We start from the raw sequence: 13,965 nt of genomic DNA, 5'->3' as shown, positions 1-13,965 counted from the left end.
GCCCAGCCACCACAGAAGAAGACAGAACTGGGAATCTTCTAGGCTGAGCCAAGTATCAAACCAGCAGATTCTAAAGGCCTGAGAAGAAGATTAAAATGTGCATTCAGTTGCAGAGAGGCAATGTCAGAGGGAGAAATTTCATAAATTGTCTGCTGAGTGCTGCTTTCTGATCTTCAGTTTGAGGAGGGAACCCCTCTGCAGGCCTGGGGAGCTGAGCAGAGACAAGGGAAGCTCAGAACTGGGGCTGGATGCAGTGGCCAGGGCCAGAAGACTCTTCCCTGGTCAGGGCAAAGAGTCAGGAGAAGGCGAGGGAGGGGAGCAAATGGATGCCCTCCTCTCCTCCTTCCTGATATGGGGCTGGGACATAGATCATTACTGCTGGGAAAGATCCAGGCTCTTGAGCTGACAGGCCAGGCCTTCACGAGAGGCGTTCAGCACATGCTTTTTCTCTACAAGTGTAAATTCACGCCTATGGCTGCACTTTATCAGTTGAGGCTTTGTGCTTGGCAGCTGACAGTCACCTAAGGGTGAAGGTCTCTTCAGCTCAGCCTCAGCCCAGCGGCTTAGGCCATATGCCAAAAGCCAAGGAAAAAAAGCATGCTCCGCGCAGGCAACTTAAAAAGTCACAGGCATCTCCTTCCTGAGGCTCACTCACGGGTGATAAGCACGGGAAGGAGACTTGGAGCAGAGCAGGAAGGCAGGAGGCGAAGGAAGGAGGCAAGAGAAAGAAACATTGGGAACCATGTGTCTACAGAATGACTCTTCTACCACTTCCTTCCTGCCCTGCACCATTGCCGGCTGCTCGCTGGTGAGACAGGTACCTCCAGGGGAAGCACGCCTTTGCACAACCAGCGGCGAACAGCCCGCGTAGGCAGTGCAGAAAGGAGAATATTCAGACAAGCACAGGGTCAAAACAAGTACGCAAAGCCCAGGGGGAGGGGAGGAGACCGCACCTTCAACCACTCTTGGTTTTGGTTTTTTGTTAAGTTTTTCTGTTAAGTCGCGCGGGGTAGACAATCACTAAGTAACGGAGATGGTGTGCAACTGTGCCGCATCCTGGCTGTCACCATCTGCCTCACGTACGCGTTGTATTCACCTGCTGTGCTTTACCTTAGAAGGGGAGGTCTCCAGGACCGCCCTGTGGTGTGCAGGTGTACAGCAGCTCTCACATCGCTCAGATGCATCTGAGTCAAGGACAAGCTCTCGTATGCTACGTCCCAGGTGAGACCTGGGCTCAGAACCACTGCTGACCCTGAAATCAAGCACCGTTTTTATCCCCTCTACATAGTGGTTTGGCAGGTGGCCCAGAGAAGACCCCACCTCATCCACCAAGGGTGGCAGATGCCCAGAGGCAGCAAAACCTCAAGTCACCACCAGCCATTATCACAGCTGTCGTTTTTCTATGTTAACACCAGCTACCAGTACACTTTCACTGCTAGGAAAGAAGGGAAGTAACTTTACACCCTCTCATGCAGAAACCTTGCGGCAGCCCCGCTGAGTACCGTGCAGTCTTCCCTACACAGCAGTGAGGATCCTCTTCTCCAGTCATTCTTAAGATGGGACATTTGAAACTAAAGGAAACTTCAGATCCCCCTTGAGAGGGCTTCAACATACCCGTCGGACTTCAGCCTGATTCTCAGATGTGGAGGGATGTGACCCTCTGGCAAGACACTTTGGCCCAACTAGTGCAGTAACCACTGCCTGCTAACCCTCATCAACATGTCAGCACGCCAGCAGAGCACGGTTTGCCACAGGGGGAAGTGGAAGGTAGTCGCAGAGCACGGTCGCACCCTCCGGTGTATTTCTTACACAGACACATCACTTTCTCAGTTCCTCTGTCTGTGGAGGCCCCTTCCAAATGTTCTTATCCCAGGGAACAGCTTATTCTGCTGCTGGTGCCGGGGATGGCAGGTACCACTTGCCTCTGCCCTGTCTGCTCACTTGACAGGACATCTTCACTCAGAAGCTGCTGTCATTGAGTGGGGTCTGACTGCGTTGGGGTACTTGATGGAAGCGAACACCTCTGAACACAGGCCAGGAGATCCTCTCTGGGTGTTTATGGCTGTGGCTGGCACCACACTGCTGCCTAGGGCAGCCTAGGGCAACCTGTGTACATTTTCTCATACCGTTCTCATCATCTGGTAACTAAACTAAGTCAGGAGACCTGACTGCCCTTCAAGCTCTAGGGATCTTGCACAGCAGGTACTCTGTTAGGCGTTCAGGGTGGAGTTGCTCCTGCCACCCCAGAGACTGCTCTTGCCCATGTGGAGGGGAAGGAACAGCCCCACCAGGTTGTCCACCCTCCCAGAGATGCAGGAGACAATCCCACTGCACTGGGAGCAGACTGCTTCCCCTTGGTCTTCTTGAGATGGGCCCAAACAAACAACAAATAAATGTTCAGAGGCTGCTAAAAGCTACCTTCTCCCCTGCATGAACTCAGGGTTAAAGAAATTGCTCATGCACAGTGTAGACCAGGAAAGCTCATGCCCCTCCTCTGTCTGAAGGGACTCCGTCTCTTGTCAACACATCTTTTTCTTGTGGAATTAGCTGGCTGTTCCCTGGAGCAGATGTCCACCCCATAAGAGAATGACCAAAAGATTAGGCCAGACAAGATTTCTTTCTATCAATCAAGGATGTTATACAATGGACACCTACAACTCATAAATACAGCAAAGTACAATTTTTAAGGGCACACAACACCATTACTGCACACCCAGCTCCATATTCCTCTATTCACTTGGGGAAGACTTCTGCATGGAAATCATCAACGTGACTTTGCAAGAAATGCTTCTCCTAGCACTACTTAATACTAACCAAATGCCAGGTCTGCTTTTGTGTTTGGTCGTCTTGGAAAGGTGGAGATTTTTGTAACCGCTTCTGTTCAAAAAGCATTAAATTTCTTTGCCTCCATTTCTCAAACATGTGTATGTTCTTCTCTTTGGTCTGTTTACTTCCTCTAGCTGCCCTTATTTCCTGTTGTTTCCCAGAGGCATCAAACTGATGTGGTAGGCAGTTTCACTGGCTTACTATGGTAGTGTTGTGGTTTAACCCCAGCCAGCAACTAAGCACCACGCACCCTCTTGCTCACTCCCCCGGCTCCACAGTGGGACAGGGGAGAGAATCGGGGGGGAAAAAAAAAGTAAAACTCATGGGTTGAGATAAAGACAGTTTAATAGGATGGAAAAGGAAGGGGAAATAATAATAATGGAATATATGAAACAAGTGAGGCACAATACAATTGCTCACCACCCACTGACCAATGCCCAGCCAATCCCCAAGCCATGGTGTCCCCTGGCCAACTTCCCCCAGTTTATATACTGGGCATGACATCACATGGTATGGAATACCCCTTTGGGTTGTTTGGGTCAGCTGTCTTGGCTGTGTTCCCTCCAACTTCTTGTGCACTCCCAGCCTCTGCTGGCAGGGCAGTGTGAGAAGCTGGAAAGTCCTTGGCTTAGTATAAACACTGCTTAGCAACAATTAAAACCTCAGTGTGTTACCAACATTATTCTCATCCTAAATCCAAAACACAGCACTATACCAGCTGCTAGGAAGACAATTGACTTTATTCCAGCTGAAACGAGGACAGGTGGGTGTTAAATCACACTACAAGTTTATGTTCTTCAGCTGCAGTTATTCATTAAGAGGAGGGAGAAGAGAGGTATGAATTAGCTGGATCTGAACCACTATGTTGTAATACATTGTGGAGGTACATGTCAGTGACCGGATTCTCTTTCCTATATGCTGGGTAGTCTCTGACACAACAACTACCACCACCCACTTCAGACGGTTCCCCCAGCTGACTGACCATAAATGATAGCTTCTTTTGGAAGTCTGCTTCTGAAATCTCTGTGGTTTGCAATTTTTGTTACTCAGTTTGAAAAAAAAATTAAGACTAATGCCCTCAGTTTCCTCTGGGAAGTGACTTTAGTAATTGATCAGCAGCTCAGTCTTATTTATGAGGCAGCCTGAGTTAGGGACAGTCCCCAATACCCTGTTCCGGTGAATAGGCATGCTGTAGTCAAGAAATTCCTTGTGAAGAAAGGCACTTTTTCCTGGAAATAAATCAGACCTGACTCCCAGGGGACACTGCAGTAGACCAGCAGGTCTTGGAAAACTTGCCTGTTTTAGATGCTTCCCCAAGACAAGTATCCCACTTGTTCCCCTGACATGTCCTGCTGGCACCTATGGGACCATAACCTTTACTGACACTTTTTTAAGTGATGCAAGTGCTAACTTTCCACCTTGTCTTCTGATTCTCAGGAAACACCAGCTGGAAAAAGAATAATGGAAAATTGTACAGACACAAATAATAGCTCCACTTGCACAGGAATTCCCTACAAAGACAGCAAGACACTTCTGGTTGCAGTTTACAGCATCGTTTTTGCCATAGGCCTTCCGGCAAATTGCTTAACTTCCCTGCTTACATTTCTACAAATACAAAGGCATAAAGTAATCGCCATCTACATTTTCAGTTTATCATTGTGTGAGCTGATGTATTTAAGTACCTTGCCTCTCTGGATTATCTACGTGCAAAATGAGCACCGATGGAATATGGGTGTAGAGGCTTGCAGAATAACAGGATTCATCTTTTTCTGCAACATATACATCAGTATTCTGCTTTTGTGCTGCATTTCTGTGGATCGTTACGTGGCACTGGTGTATGCTCTGGAATCAAGGGGGAGAAGAGGACAGAAAAAGGCAATCATAATAGTGTGTTTTCTCTTTGCTGTGGTTGCAATAATCCACACTCCAGTATTTTACATGGAAGATAATCCAGAACGTATGAATAGGAAGACCTGCTTTGAAACTTTGCCCCTTAACATAACATTGGCTTCTTTCAGCTTTGCTAGATTCATATTTGGATTTGCCATACCTTTCACAATCCTCATTTTCACAAACTACAAAATTTTCCAAAGTACAAAAACAAGCAGCAGCTTGACTTGTCGCCAAAAAGCCAAAGTGAAGTATCTGGCTGTCGCCATTATTGTCATTTTCCTGATCTGCTTTGCTCCCTACCATGTGGTACTCATAATAAGATCCATATACTTTATGCTTCATCAAAATTGCTCATGTCCATTTGAAAAAAATATCTATTCAATTTTTACAGCGTTTCTGTGTTTAGCCACTGCAAACAGTGTTGCAGATCCAATCATCTACGTGCTGGTTAGTGAAAACGTCAGAAAAGATTTTTATAGGACTCTGAGAAGATGGAGATTGAACTCAGCCAGGCTGAATTCATCCATTAATCACAAGACTGACAGCCTAAAATTGAAAATGTCAAAAGAATCACAGGAAGGAGGGCTAAAAGAAGAAAACAAAGAAATACCAGATTCATCTGACATTCAGAAGACCTGTAATAGTGGCAAAGACCAAGAAGGTGGCAGCTAGCAGTTAGCTGCTGACACAAATAAGGAGTTCCCACCACCAGCTGTGGGCTGCAGACTGCAGCACGCAAGTATTTACATTCTGATGTCTGTAGGAAGTTTTGTCATTGTGTGTGAGCCAGCAACTCCTTGAAGATGCTACAGGAGTGATACTTCTTATTTCTGTTTGTCTTCTACAATAAAGTTCGTCCACCAGTATCATTGGTGAAAATATTTCTTTGCTAAGGACACGTGGAATAAACTAAGTAATTTACTTTGACTCAAATTGAAATCTTAAAAGCTTATTTTTGGGGCTGGCTTTTTCTTCATATGAATTCAGAACCAGTTTTATCTTCTGAGATGGACAAAAAAATCCCTGCTGAGGAGAACAACGTAGGACCCATTCTTAAGGTTGATATTTTTAGTTCTTGAGGACGTACATGTTCAGATTCTCATACACGAACTCTGTTGTTACCGTTTGTGGTTAACCAGTGGAAAATATTAAAAATGAGGAAGTCTTTAAACGAGAGCCTTGAAAATGTTCCTAATACTTCAGTATGCAGCTTTATTTACCTTGCACATTCTGGGGAGAATCAAAGGGCAAAACAGTGGCCCGATAACACAGAACAACAGTACTTCTACTGTATTAGTCAAGATCCTGCACTGTCCTGAAATTCTTAAAATGTACAATTCTAATGCTTGATATTTTACAATTAGTAGATTTTACTTATTTTGCAGTTAAATCTGGAATGCACTGAAGTATATAGAAAATTTATACATTTCCAACTGGTGTCATGGATTGTTTGTACGCCATCCCTGAACATTTGTTGAACTTGTGTTTCATTTCTGACTAAGCTAAAACTTCCCATCTGGTACTGATCCAACTTTCACTGTGTAGGAGTTTGTACAAGAGTTAAGTGCCTTACTGACAAGGAAGGGCTGGCAGCATGGAGAACACAGTCCGTTCTCCCCATAGATGGGAACTCCCTCGGACATGCTGGTGGTGCATACATGAGACTATACTGGGGCAGATTTAATTGTTGCTGCTGCCACTTTCACTATGAATAAATTATTGATGGTAGTTTCCTGTGCCTTCAAACCAGAAATTCAAAAATGATACAAATCTGGCAAGATTTATCTAAACAGCTTCTTCATATTTTTATGCGATCAAAGTAAAACAGACAAAGATCATTAATCAGTTGGATGTTTATTTGAGTACGAGTTTGTAAAAGTGTTTCACGGCATCATTCTGCTTCGTCTGTAATGTTGTATTTCTGTAATATTTTCAAATTGTCATTAATGTTGACATTTCCGAATTGAACTAACATTAGCCAATGTTCAAGTAAATACAATACTTGTTAATGTTTTAAAATTGTCATAGGTATTTCTGTATATTATGCCTTATTCTTATACACTTTTGCAAAGAAGCATTGTGCCACAATGGCATTTCCTCAAGTTATTGTATTTATGACATATTTAACTTTTTTATTATTTAATGACTCCTCTGACATCTACCTATGAAAGGCTTGTGTCCTCAAAAGTAGTTCACGTAATACTGAATTGAATAGGAGATTGTTTCTTGGAAAAATGTGAAATTCTGTTGTGATGCTAATTAACAAACTGTGGTTTTGTATTTGCATATGCATGCCAGAGATCAAAGTCTCTAAGGTATCAGGGAGACATCTGCAAAGTGCTGAACATCTGTAACTTTGTTGAAAATCAAACTTTCCATTACTAAAAAAATCAGCGGCAGGCGTTGCTCCTAACAGCCCAGTCAGCCAGAGCACTGGTGATTAATCTCTGAAGACACATATGCAAACTGCCCCAGCCTCAGTATTTTCATAGTCTAAATGTAAAACTCTGATGAATAATAGCAGAGAACTTAGAAGAAACTAAAGATACAAACTTCTGAACTGATTGAAATGGATGCAAATTAGATATTCATTTCAATGAAGTCTGAAATCTCTCTGATGTTTTCCCTCTGATAAAATGTGAGTATCTTTAGAGCAACCAGTATTGGAGCCCGGTGCCATAGGTGCAGGGGACAGGGATTAGCAGGGTCTGATGCAACATCTGCAATTCTTTTGCATTGCCTAATTTACATGCTGTTCTAAATTACTATATCATTATGCATCTTCTCTTAATAAAAATCCTTGGAGCTTTTTTGTTCAGATGCACTCTGAAATAAAAGCCCTAGGGGTGCCAAGGCCCTGTACATCCTGATCCAATTTTGAAGATGACCTCAATGATCTCCAGAGGTGCTTTCCAAACTAAAATATTCCGTGACAGGGATTAGGGGCCAGGTACCAAGCAATGTATCCACATGGGAAAATCGCAAATCGTGACTTCTTTGGATAAATGGAAAAGCAGCTTTACGTCTCAGTGAGTACATCAAGAAATGCTATTTCCATGTTGTTAAACTATCCCATCAGATAAGCCGACTGTTTCTCATGTGACAAATTGAAGCATGAGATCTGTTTTGTCACACGGTATCTGACTGTGCCATGCAGGCAAAGGAAGGGTCTCAGCACTGGGACACTTGCTAGAGGCACAGCAAAGGACACTACTCAGGTCAGAGCAGATCTGAAGGATGGCTTGATTGTGTGGGTCCTTCCATCCTTTCCTCCTGCAGGGATATTACCAGTGAGCCTGCAGGGACTGCTTCGTGCTCTGAAGGGTCACCTACTACATCAGATCTGCAGTTCTCAGCCCAGCTATTTGGATCTGTCCCCCGACTTCCTCAACTCAGCTTAAGCTATAAAATGACTTGGAGAGAGTACAAAACTTAGGCCGTGCTTCCAGATTTGATCTTTAGATGGCCAGGTCTCCACAAATATGGGTCAGAGTGGGTAAGTAGGTCACCAGTGTAACAGGACGAGAGTCAAAAATTCCACTCTCTTTTGTATTCAGCATTTACTCAGGTATAACTTCCATAATTTGATTTAAAGAAGAGTGGGCTACTCAATAAATAAAACTTGATTTTATTTTAACATGTGTCTCAGACATTCATAATGTACCTGGGAAATAAGTGGATTGCTGATTGTTTTAAGTTTGACTGTGAAGCACGAAGTGAATAATTTCTGGCTATGAACTAGAGCTGGCCAAACTAGTTTTTCCAGACAATATATTTGATTTGTTTGTTTACTCATCAATTTTAAGTTATTTCTAAAGACTGCATTTTTTAAGTAATTGTTTGGGGTAACTCACTTCTTATAAAACTCTATTCCTGTCTAAGAAATTGACGTGCGGAAAACAGACTCCACAATCAGTGAGATTGTAAAGTAGGTATGTTCATTCAGCGCTGGGCAGCACGGGGGGTAGTCCCACCAAAGTCGTGCGCGCCGCACTCGGCAGTTTGTCTCAAGTTTATACTGTCAAGTGTTACATATTCACAATACGCCTATACATATGCATGACCTATCCCCGCTCCATATTAAAATTAGCTCCGAGAGGTCATTTCCATAGTCTCCTCTCAACTGCGCTTGCGCAGTGCCTCTTTATGGTGGTCGTCTGGTGGTCGCAGAGATGAAGATAGATGACTCCTCTTCGTCACCGCTAGTAACCTTTTTTCTTGCGCAGGCTCAGTGATTTCTTGGTATTCACCCAAGCCGCAAGACCAGTCTTAGCTGGCTCTTGGGGCCTGCTCCTGCTTCTTATCAGGAGCTGTCTTTACCTCACTGGCTGGTCCTTGGGACTAGCTCTTCTTATCAAAGACTGTCTTTGCCTCAGCTAATTTCAACAATGTAAGCGCTAAACATCATCCTTCATCCCCCCTTATTATGTCTACTGAAATTCTTTTGACTCCCCTTGTCTCAAAATGCTTTTGCGTTCAGTACTACATTTTGCTTCAAGAGGATAGTTACACAAAACAGGTAAAACCAGATACAAATGAACTCAGACCCTCTGTGCATGACAAAGTTTCATCCGCAGTTAGCGATCCTGTAGCTGGTCTGATTTAGCCTCTGCTGTCATATACAACCCAATGTCGAATTTCTGTTGGGTAGTGAGTGATGAAACCTAACTCAGAACCAGGCTTTCAAAAACATCCGCAATCTTATAGCTTTTTTTCATGAGCATATTGTCATCCTACAGGTCACGCTGTGGGATAGGCCTTTTAGGAAACATCCTCCACATAGTGTAATGATGCCAAAGTTGCCTCACAGGTTGGAATACCAGTCTTATTTTCAAACCAGCACAAACTAAAGGTAGCAAATAAGGGTGGAGGGATTGCATCAGAAAGATGCAATCATTTTTTTGAACCTCTTTGGTGTGCAGGGGATGCATACAGGTGGTAACATCCCCAAAGGTGGATCCCCCAGCATGTCTTCTGCCACTAGTGTCTAGAGATGAGGACACCTACCAGCCCTCTCCATTTCTTCTTATCCCTCTTGGGTGGTTTGCATCCCGCTGCACTCCCTCTTTCCCCTGCACAATTAACCTTTGCACAGGAGAGGGCGCTTCTCATAGTCTATTTGCACCAGGGATGCAGCACGGCCTCATGATGCAATCTTCAAGTGAAAGGAATGTGAACCATAAAAAGAGAAATCTGTTATCCCAAATTAGACTAGTACTAATATCCTGGTAATAAAATTTAGTTGCTGCCATCATGAGCAATTGGTAAGAAAGAGTAGGACTTAACTCATTATGTCTCATCGCTATAATTCAGATCACTGATAACTTCTAGGGTTTTACTCTCTTTACTCCATCCTGTAAGAAATGCTCAGGGATAACAAAGCAAAAACTAGCCTTGCATACAGATGGAAAGTCTGCTGCGGAGAAATGATAAGCTATGTGGTAAGAATTTCACAAAACATCACATGAATATCATCTATACCAGCAACCTCAAAATAAGCCTTCTCAGTGCGCCATAAAATTATCCATCCTGTTTGGCAGCCTCAGTCTGTGACAGGGCCCACACATTTCAGCCCATGATCACAAAGTATCCCTTGTATGTTCAAAGGTCTGTCATGAAATATTTTCTTGAGGGAGGTAAAGAATCAAAGAGGAGAGAGATACTGTGGGAAAAAGGGTGTTGTATGATGTACAAAGTCCTGAAAAGCCTTGTAAACCTAAAGTCACAGATGTTCTGAACAAGTATGCAAATATCTGAGTGTTCAGAAAGCTACTTAGAAATACATCAGCTTGTATCACAGTTCCCCATCTGTAAAATGGGACACTTCTTCCCTTGAGCATTGTCTGTCTTCTCGGTTTAAAATACAAGCCCTTGCAGGAGATACTAGAAAGAGTGGGCAGGTGCGTCGTATGCATATTCAGAGCTTAGTGCAACGGAGCGGGGAACAGTGTGGAGGCAAATATAAGGTACTAAAGCACAAATTCTAATGAGTCAGCACTTTCAGGGTCAGATTCAAAGCACTTTATTTGTTTCTATTCATGCTGGGGCATCAGAGAAAAAAAAATATGCAGACTTTCACTTTAATTTTGGGTCTCCTTCTGGCAACATGGGCACTAGACCCTCGGGGTCTTTGCTGGGATTTTTCCTCACTGCGATATTTTGGTATTTGGAGGTGTTTTATTGCTTCCAAAACGTAAGAGTAATACTGATCCACAGAGTTGACTTCCAGACTGGAAACACTTAGGGCCAAGCGTTCACAAGGTTCATAGTACCTCTCTGGGTACAGGACTGAAAACAATCAGTAACACTAATAGCATTTACCGTTGCAACTTCTGTACACAGTAGGCCACCAGTAATAATCTCTAAAATCCTTAGTGCTCTGAGATGTATGCATGTGGACACTGCCTCTCAAGCTCTTCCCTTCCTGGCACTGTTTTCATGGGTTGGGAAGCACTTTCTTAGCACTAGATTTCTGGAATGTGTCTCTGGCAGTGTGAGCCTGATATGCATGAGGCAACAGCACTATTGCTTACCTATTTGATTAATTTGGGGGTTTCTTTTTGCCTTTCTTGAATATAGTCAAGACGACTAGGCTCACATAAACCACTACAGGTAGTTTTTATTATTGTATGTTTGACATTTATAGGTGACTTGACAATATGTTGGATAAAGGACATTTGATGAGGTATTAAAAAAAAATCCTGCAATTTTCCATTTAGCCGCATGTACAGTTCCTGTCTACCTCTAATTCAAATCTTTCCTAAAATAAGGCCTATGAAAATGGACAGTCCATAGCTTTTAATGGAATGGTGCACTTAACTGTGCCGCTTGCAGTAATAGCTGCATCCCGAAGATAACAAATGCACAAGCCTCAAACTAAACTCAGCAGTGGATGCAGCAATATGCAAAAGAGAAGAAAAATGCACATTAAATAACAAGGGAACTCAGGAGTATGACTGATTTCTTGCTTTCTTGACTGTTACTGTGGGAGTGGCCCATCAACAAAAGGCAGGAGATTCTAGCCAGGCCAAGTACAAATCTGAAGTTTCTATCAGGAACAAGAAAAAGGGGGCGAATGGGGAACTTCGTTTGGACACAGGGGTGTGAAGCAGATACAGACAGACTGTAACGCAGTAACACAAAAGATTCAATGGGAAATGAACGGTCAGCAGGTAACTTCAGTACTCCACAAAAGCAGAATTCAAAGGCATGTGTGATTTTGTAACTCAGCAAGGGGCTTTGCCTAATGAGAGGCTCAGTGGCCCCTGCTTGCTTTATTCAAGCACCAGCCACTCCCTCTTCTGACCAGAAACGTTCCTCTCTCATGAGAGGCAAGAAGCTGGAAATTACATTAAATATTTGCCTTTTTTCTTTTCTTAGCATTCATTTTCAGATACTAGAACCATATCTTAGTCAAATTCTAAGATGAGAAATAACACTGTACAAGGAAAAATCCCCAAAAATAATCTTTTTTTTTCTCTGGAGATACTGAGAACTATTACGAATAAATCAACATGAAGTTAAACCAAAGCTGTGAAACAAGGCCTCCTCCCCTGAAGGCTGTGCAAAATTGAATATGAATCTGAACTTTTTTTGCTGGCCCATACTTTCAGATCATAATGACTTCAAACCTCTAGAACTGGGAGGAAAATCTCTTTTTTTTTAATGTAGAAATGTAGATTGGACCTATTCTTCCATGATGAAAAGCAATATTAACGTATAATCCTGACTTGCCTGTGCTTCAGTATCATGTCTAATTGACTAGCATGAAGAAAAGCTTTTATGAAAGGAAGATATCACAGAAATATTCAACACAGCAGTCAACTATGGGTTGTGAGTCTACTGCCTCTATTCTGAACCATGAAGCAGAAGTTTCATTTCAGAAATGACACTGAGAGGTTAATTCCCCTTTTCTGTACTCCCAGCTTTTATTTTGCATAAATTTCTTTGTGTTTTCCAGTGTAATTCAAGCCCTGATCGCTTTTAAGTCATGAGATGATGTTTTTCCAGGAGTTTAATGTAGTCACAAGAGGGCACCAGACTCTAGCCTATTTCTCCTGCTGGCAATGGTGGACTTCACAGTGCAAGAAAAAAAATTAGTATCTCTTTCTCTTTTAAATTCGCAGCCTGTAATCATAAATTTGTAAGACTTCGTGCTGCTAGATAAAACAGTCCGTACAGATGAGCGTGTGCGTATGTGTGCTCATGCTTACCATACTGACAGCTGTTGAGACAGACCCAAGATTGGGTTATAATGTTTATCCAGCTATGGCAGAAACATGCAACTTTTTTCAAATGGTGGCTACAAACAGGCAGAAAAACAAGAAGCAAAAAAACCAGGACTGAAAACAAGCAAGAAAAATTATGGGGAGAAAAAGAGAGAGACAATTCCCTTGCATCACACAATAAAAAATGGAAGATGGTGGAACTTGCCAGGATCTGTCCATGATTCCCTGGAGAGGATGTAAGTGGCAGGCGGCAAACATAACATATAAGCCATTCAGCTGAGGCAGCCCCTGCAGTATCTAAACACCCACCAAATTCTAAACTCTTTCAGGAGCCCCACTTTGCCTCCCTGCCTTGGCAAACCACACTCCACATCGTCCTGGACCACTGTTCACCGCAGCTCCGGTGTCTTTATCCCAAGTCTATTGGCATTTGGTGCTATTTGTTAGTCAGATTAAGTAAGGCCAATTAAAGATTTATTATTCCGTTAACATTAGATATGTTGAAATGATTGCTGGGAAACCACTGGCTACCGACAGAGCACCAGGATACATGAGTTAACATTCCTTTATTGCTACAAAAGTCAAAGCTGTCCTTCCCATCAAGGTACAGGACCAGAGCAAAGAACAAGACCAGCTCACAGCCTGTTATATGTGTTCATACTCATCCTTCTAATTGGGTTAACCCTTTAACCAGATAAGGCAGACAGGCATTAGCAATCATTCTCTTAGGAATAGGGTAAAAAAATTAAGTAAAAAAAAGGATAAAAAAATTGCATTTTTAATATGCCTTTTCATGCCTTAGTTTACCTACTTCTTATGCTCATTTTTGGATACCCTCATTAAACTGTAATTGCTATGCTTTTACTATAATTTATTATATATTTTTTCTTACAGACTGTGTAATTCAGATAAGTCACCATCAAATCGACATCAGCAATAATTTGTGGATACATTTTCCAGTTTCACCTATCAATTCACCGGACTCTAAAACAAAATTTGGAAACAATCCAAACACTCC

At 42.7% G+C, this 13,965-nt stretch overlaps 1 protein-coding gene across 3 annotated transcripts in view; it reads left to right on the top strand.

Moving 5' to 3' along the window:
* GPR132 (G protein-coupled receptor 132) overlaps positions 1-13,965 on the top strand; it is a 98,300-nt gene that overhangs the window by 81,319 nt on the left and 3,016 nt on the right. For 2 of the 3 annotated variants that reach the window (XM_052783390.1, XM_052783391.1), the window contains exon 2: positions 4,264-8,499. The exons of the other annotated variant lie outside the window; for it this stretch is intronic. In XM_052783390.1, the coding sequence (XP_052639350.1) occupies positions 4,288-5,391 (1,104 nt within the window). In that variant the 5' untranslated portion in view covers positions 4,264-4,287 and the 3' untranslated portion in view covers positions 5,392-8,499. Of the gene's footprint in view, positions 1-4,263; positions 8,500-13,965 lie in introns of those variants that run through there. 3 annotated transcript variants of the gene reach the window in all.

Source organism: Harpia harpyja, chromosome 3 (assembly GCF_026419915.1).
Source record: "Harpia harpyja isolate bHarHar1 chromosome 3, bHarHar1 primary haplotype, whole genome shotgun sequence".
Lineage (NCBI taxonomy): Eukaryota > Metazoa > Chordata > Aves > Accipitriformes > Accipitridae > Harpia > Harpia harpyja.
The sequence above is the reverse complement of the archived record's forward strand: the minus strand, read 5'-3'. Positions and strand labels throughout refer to the sequence as shown.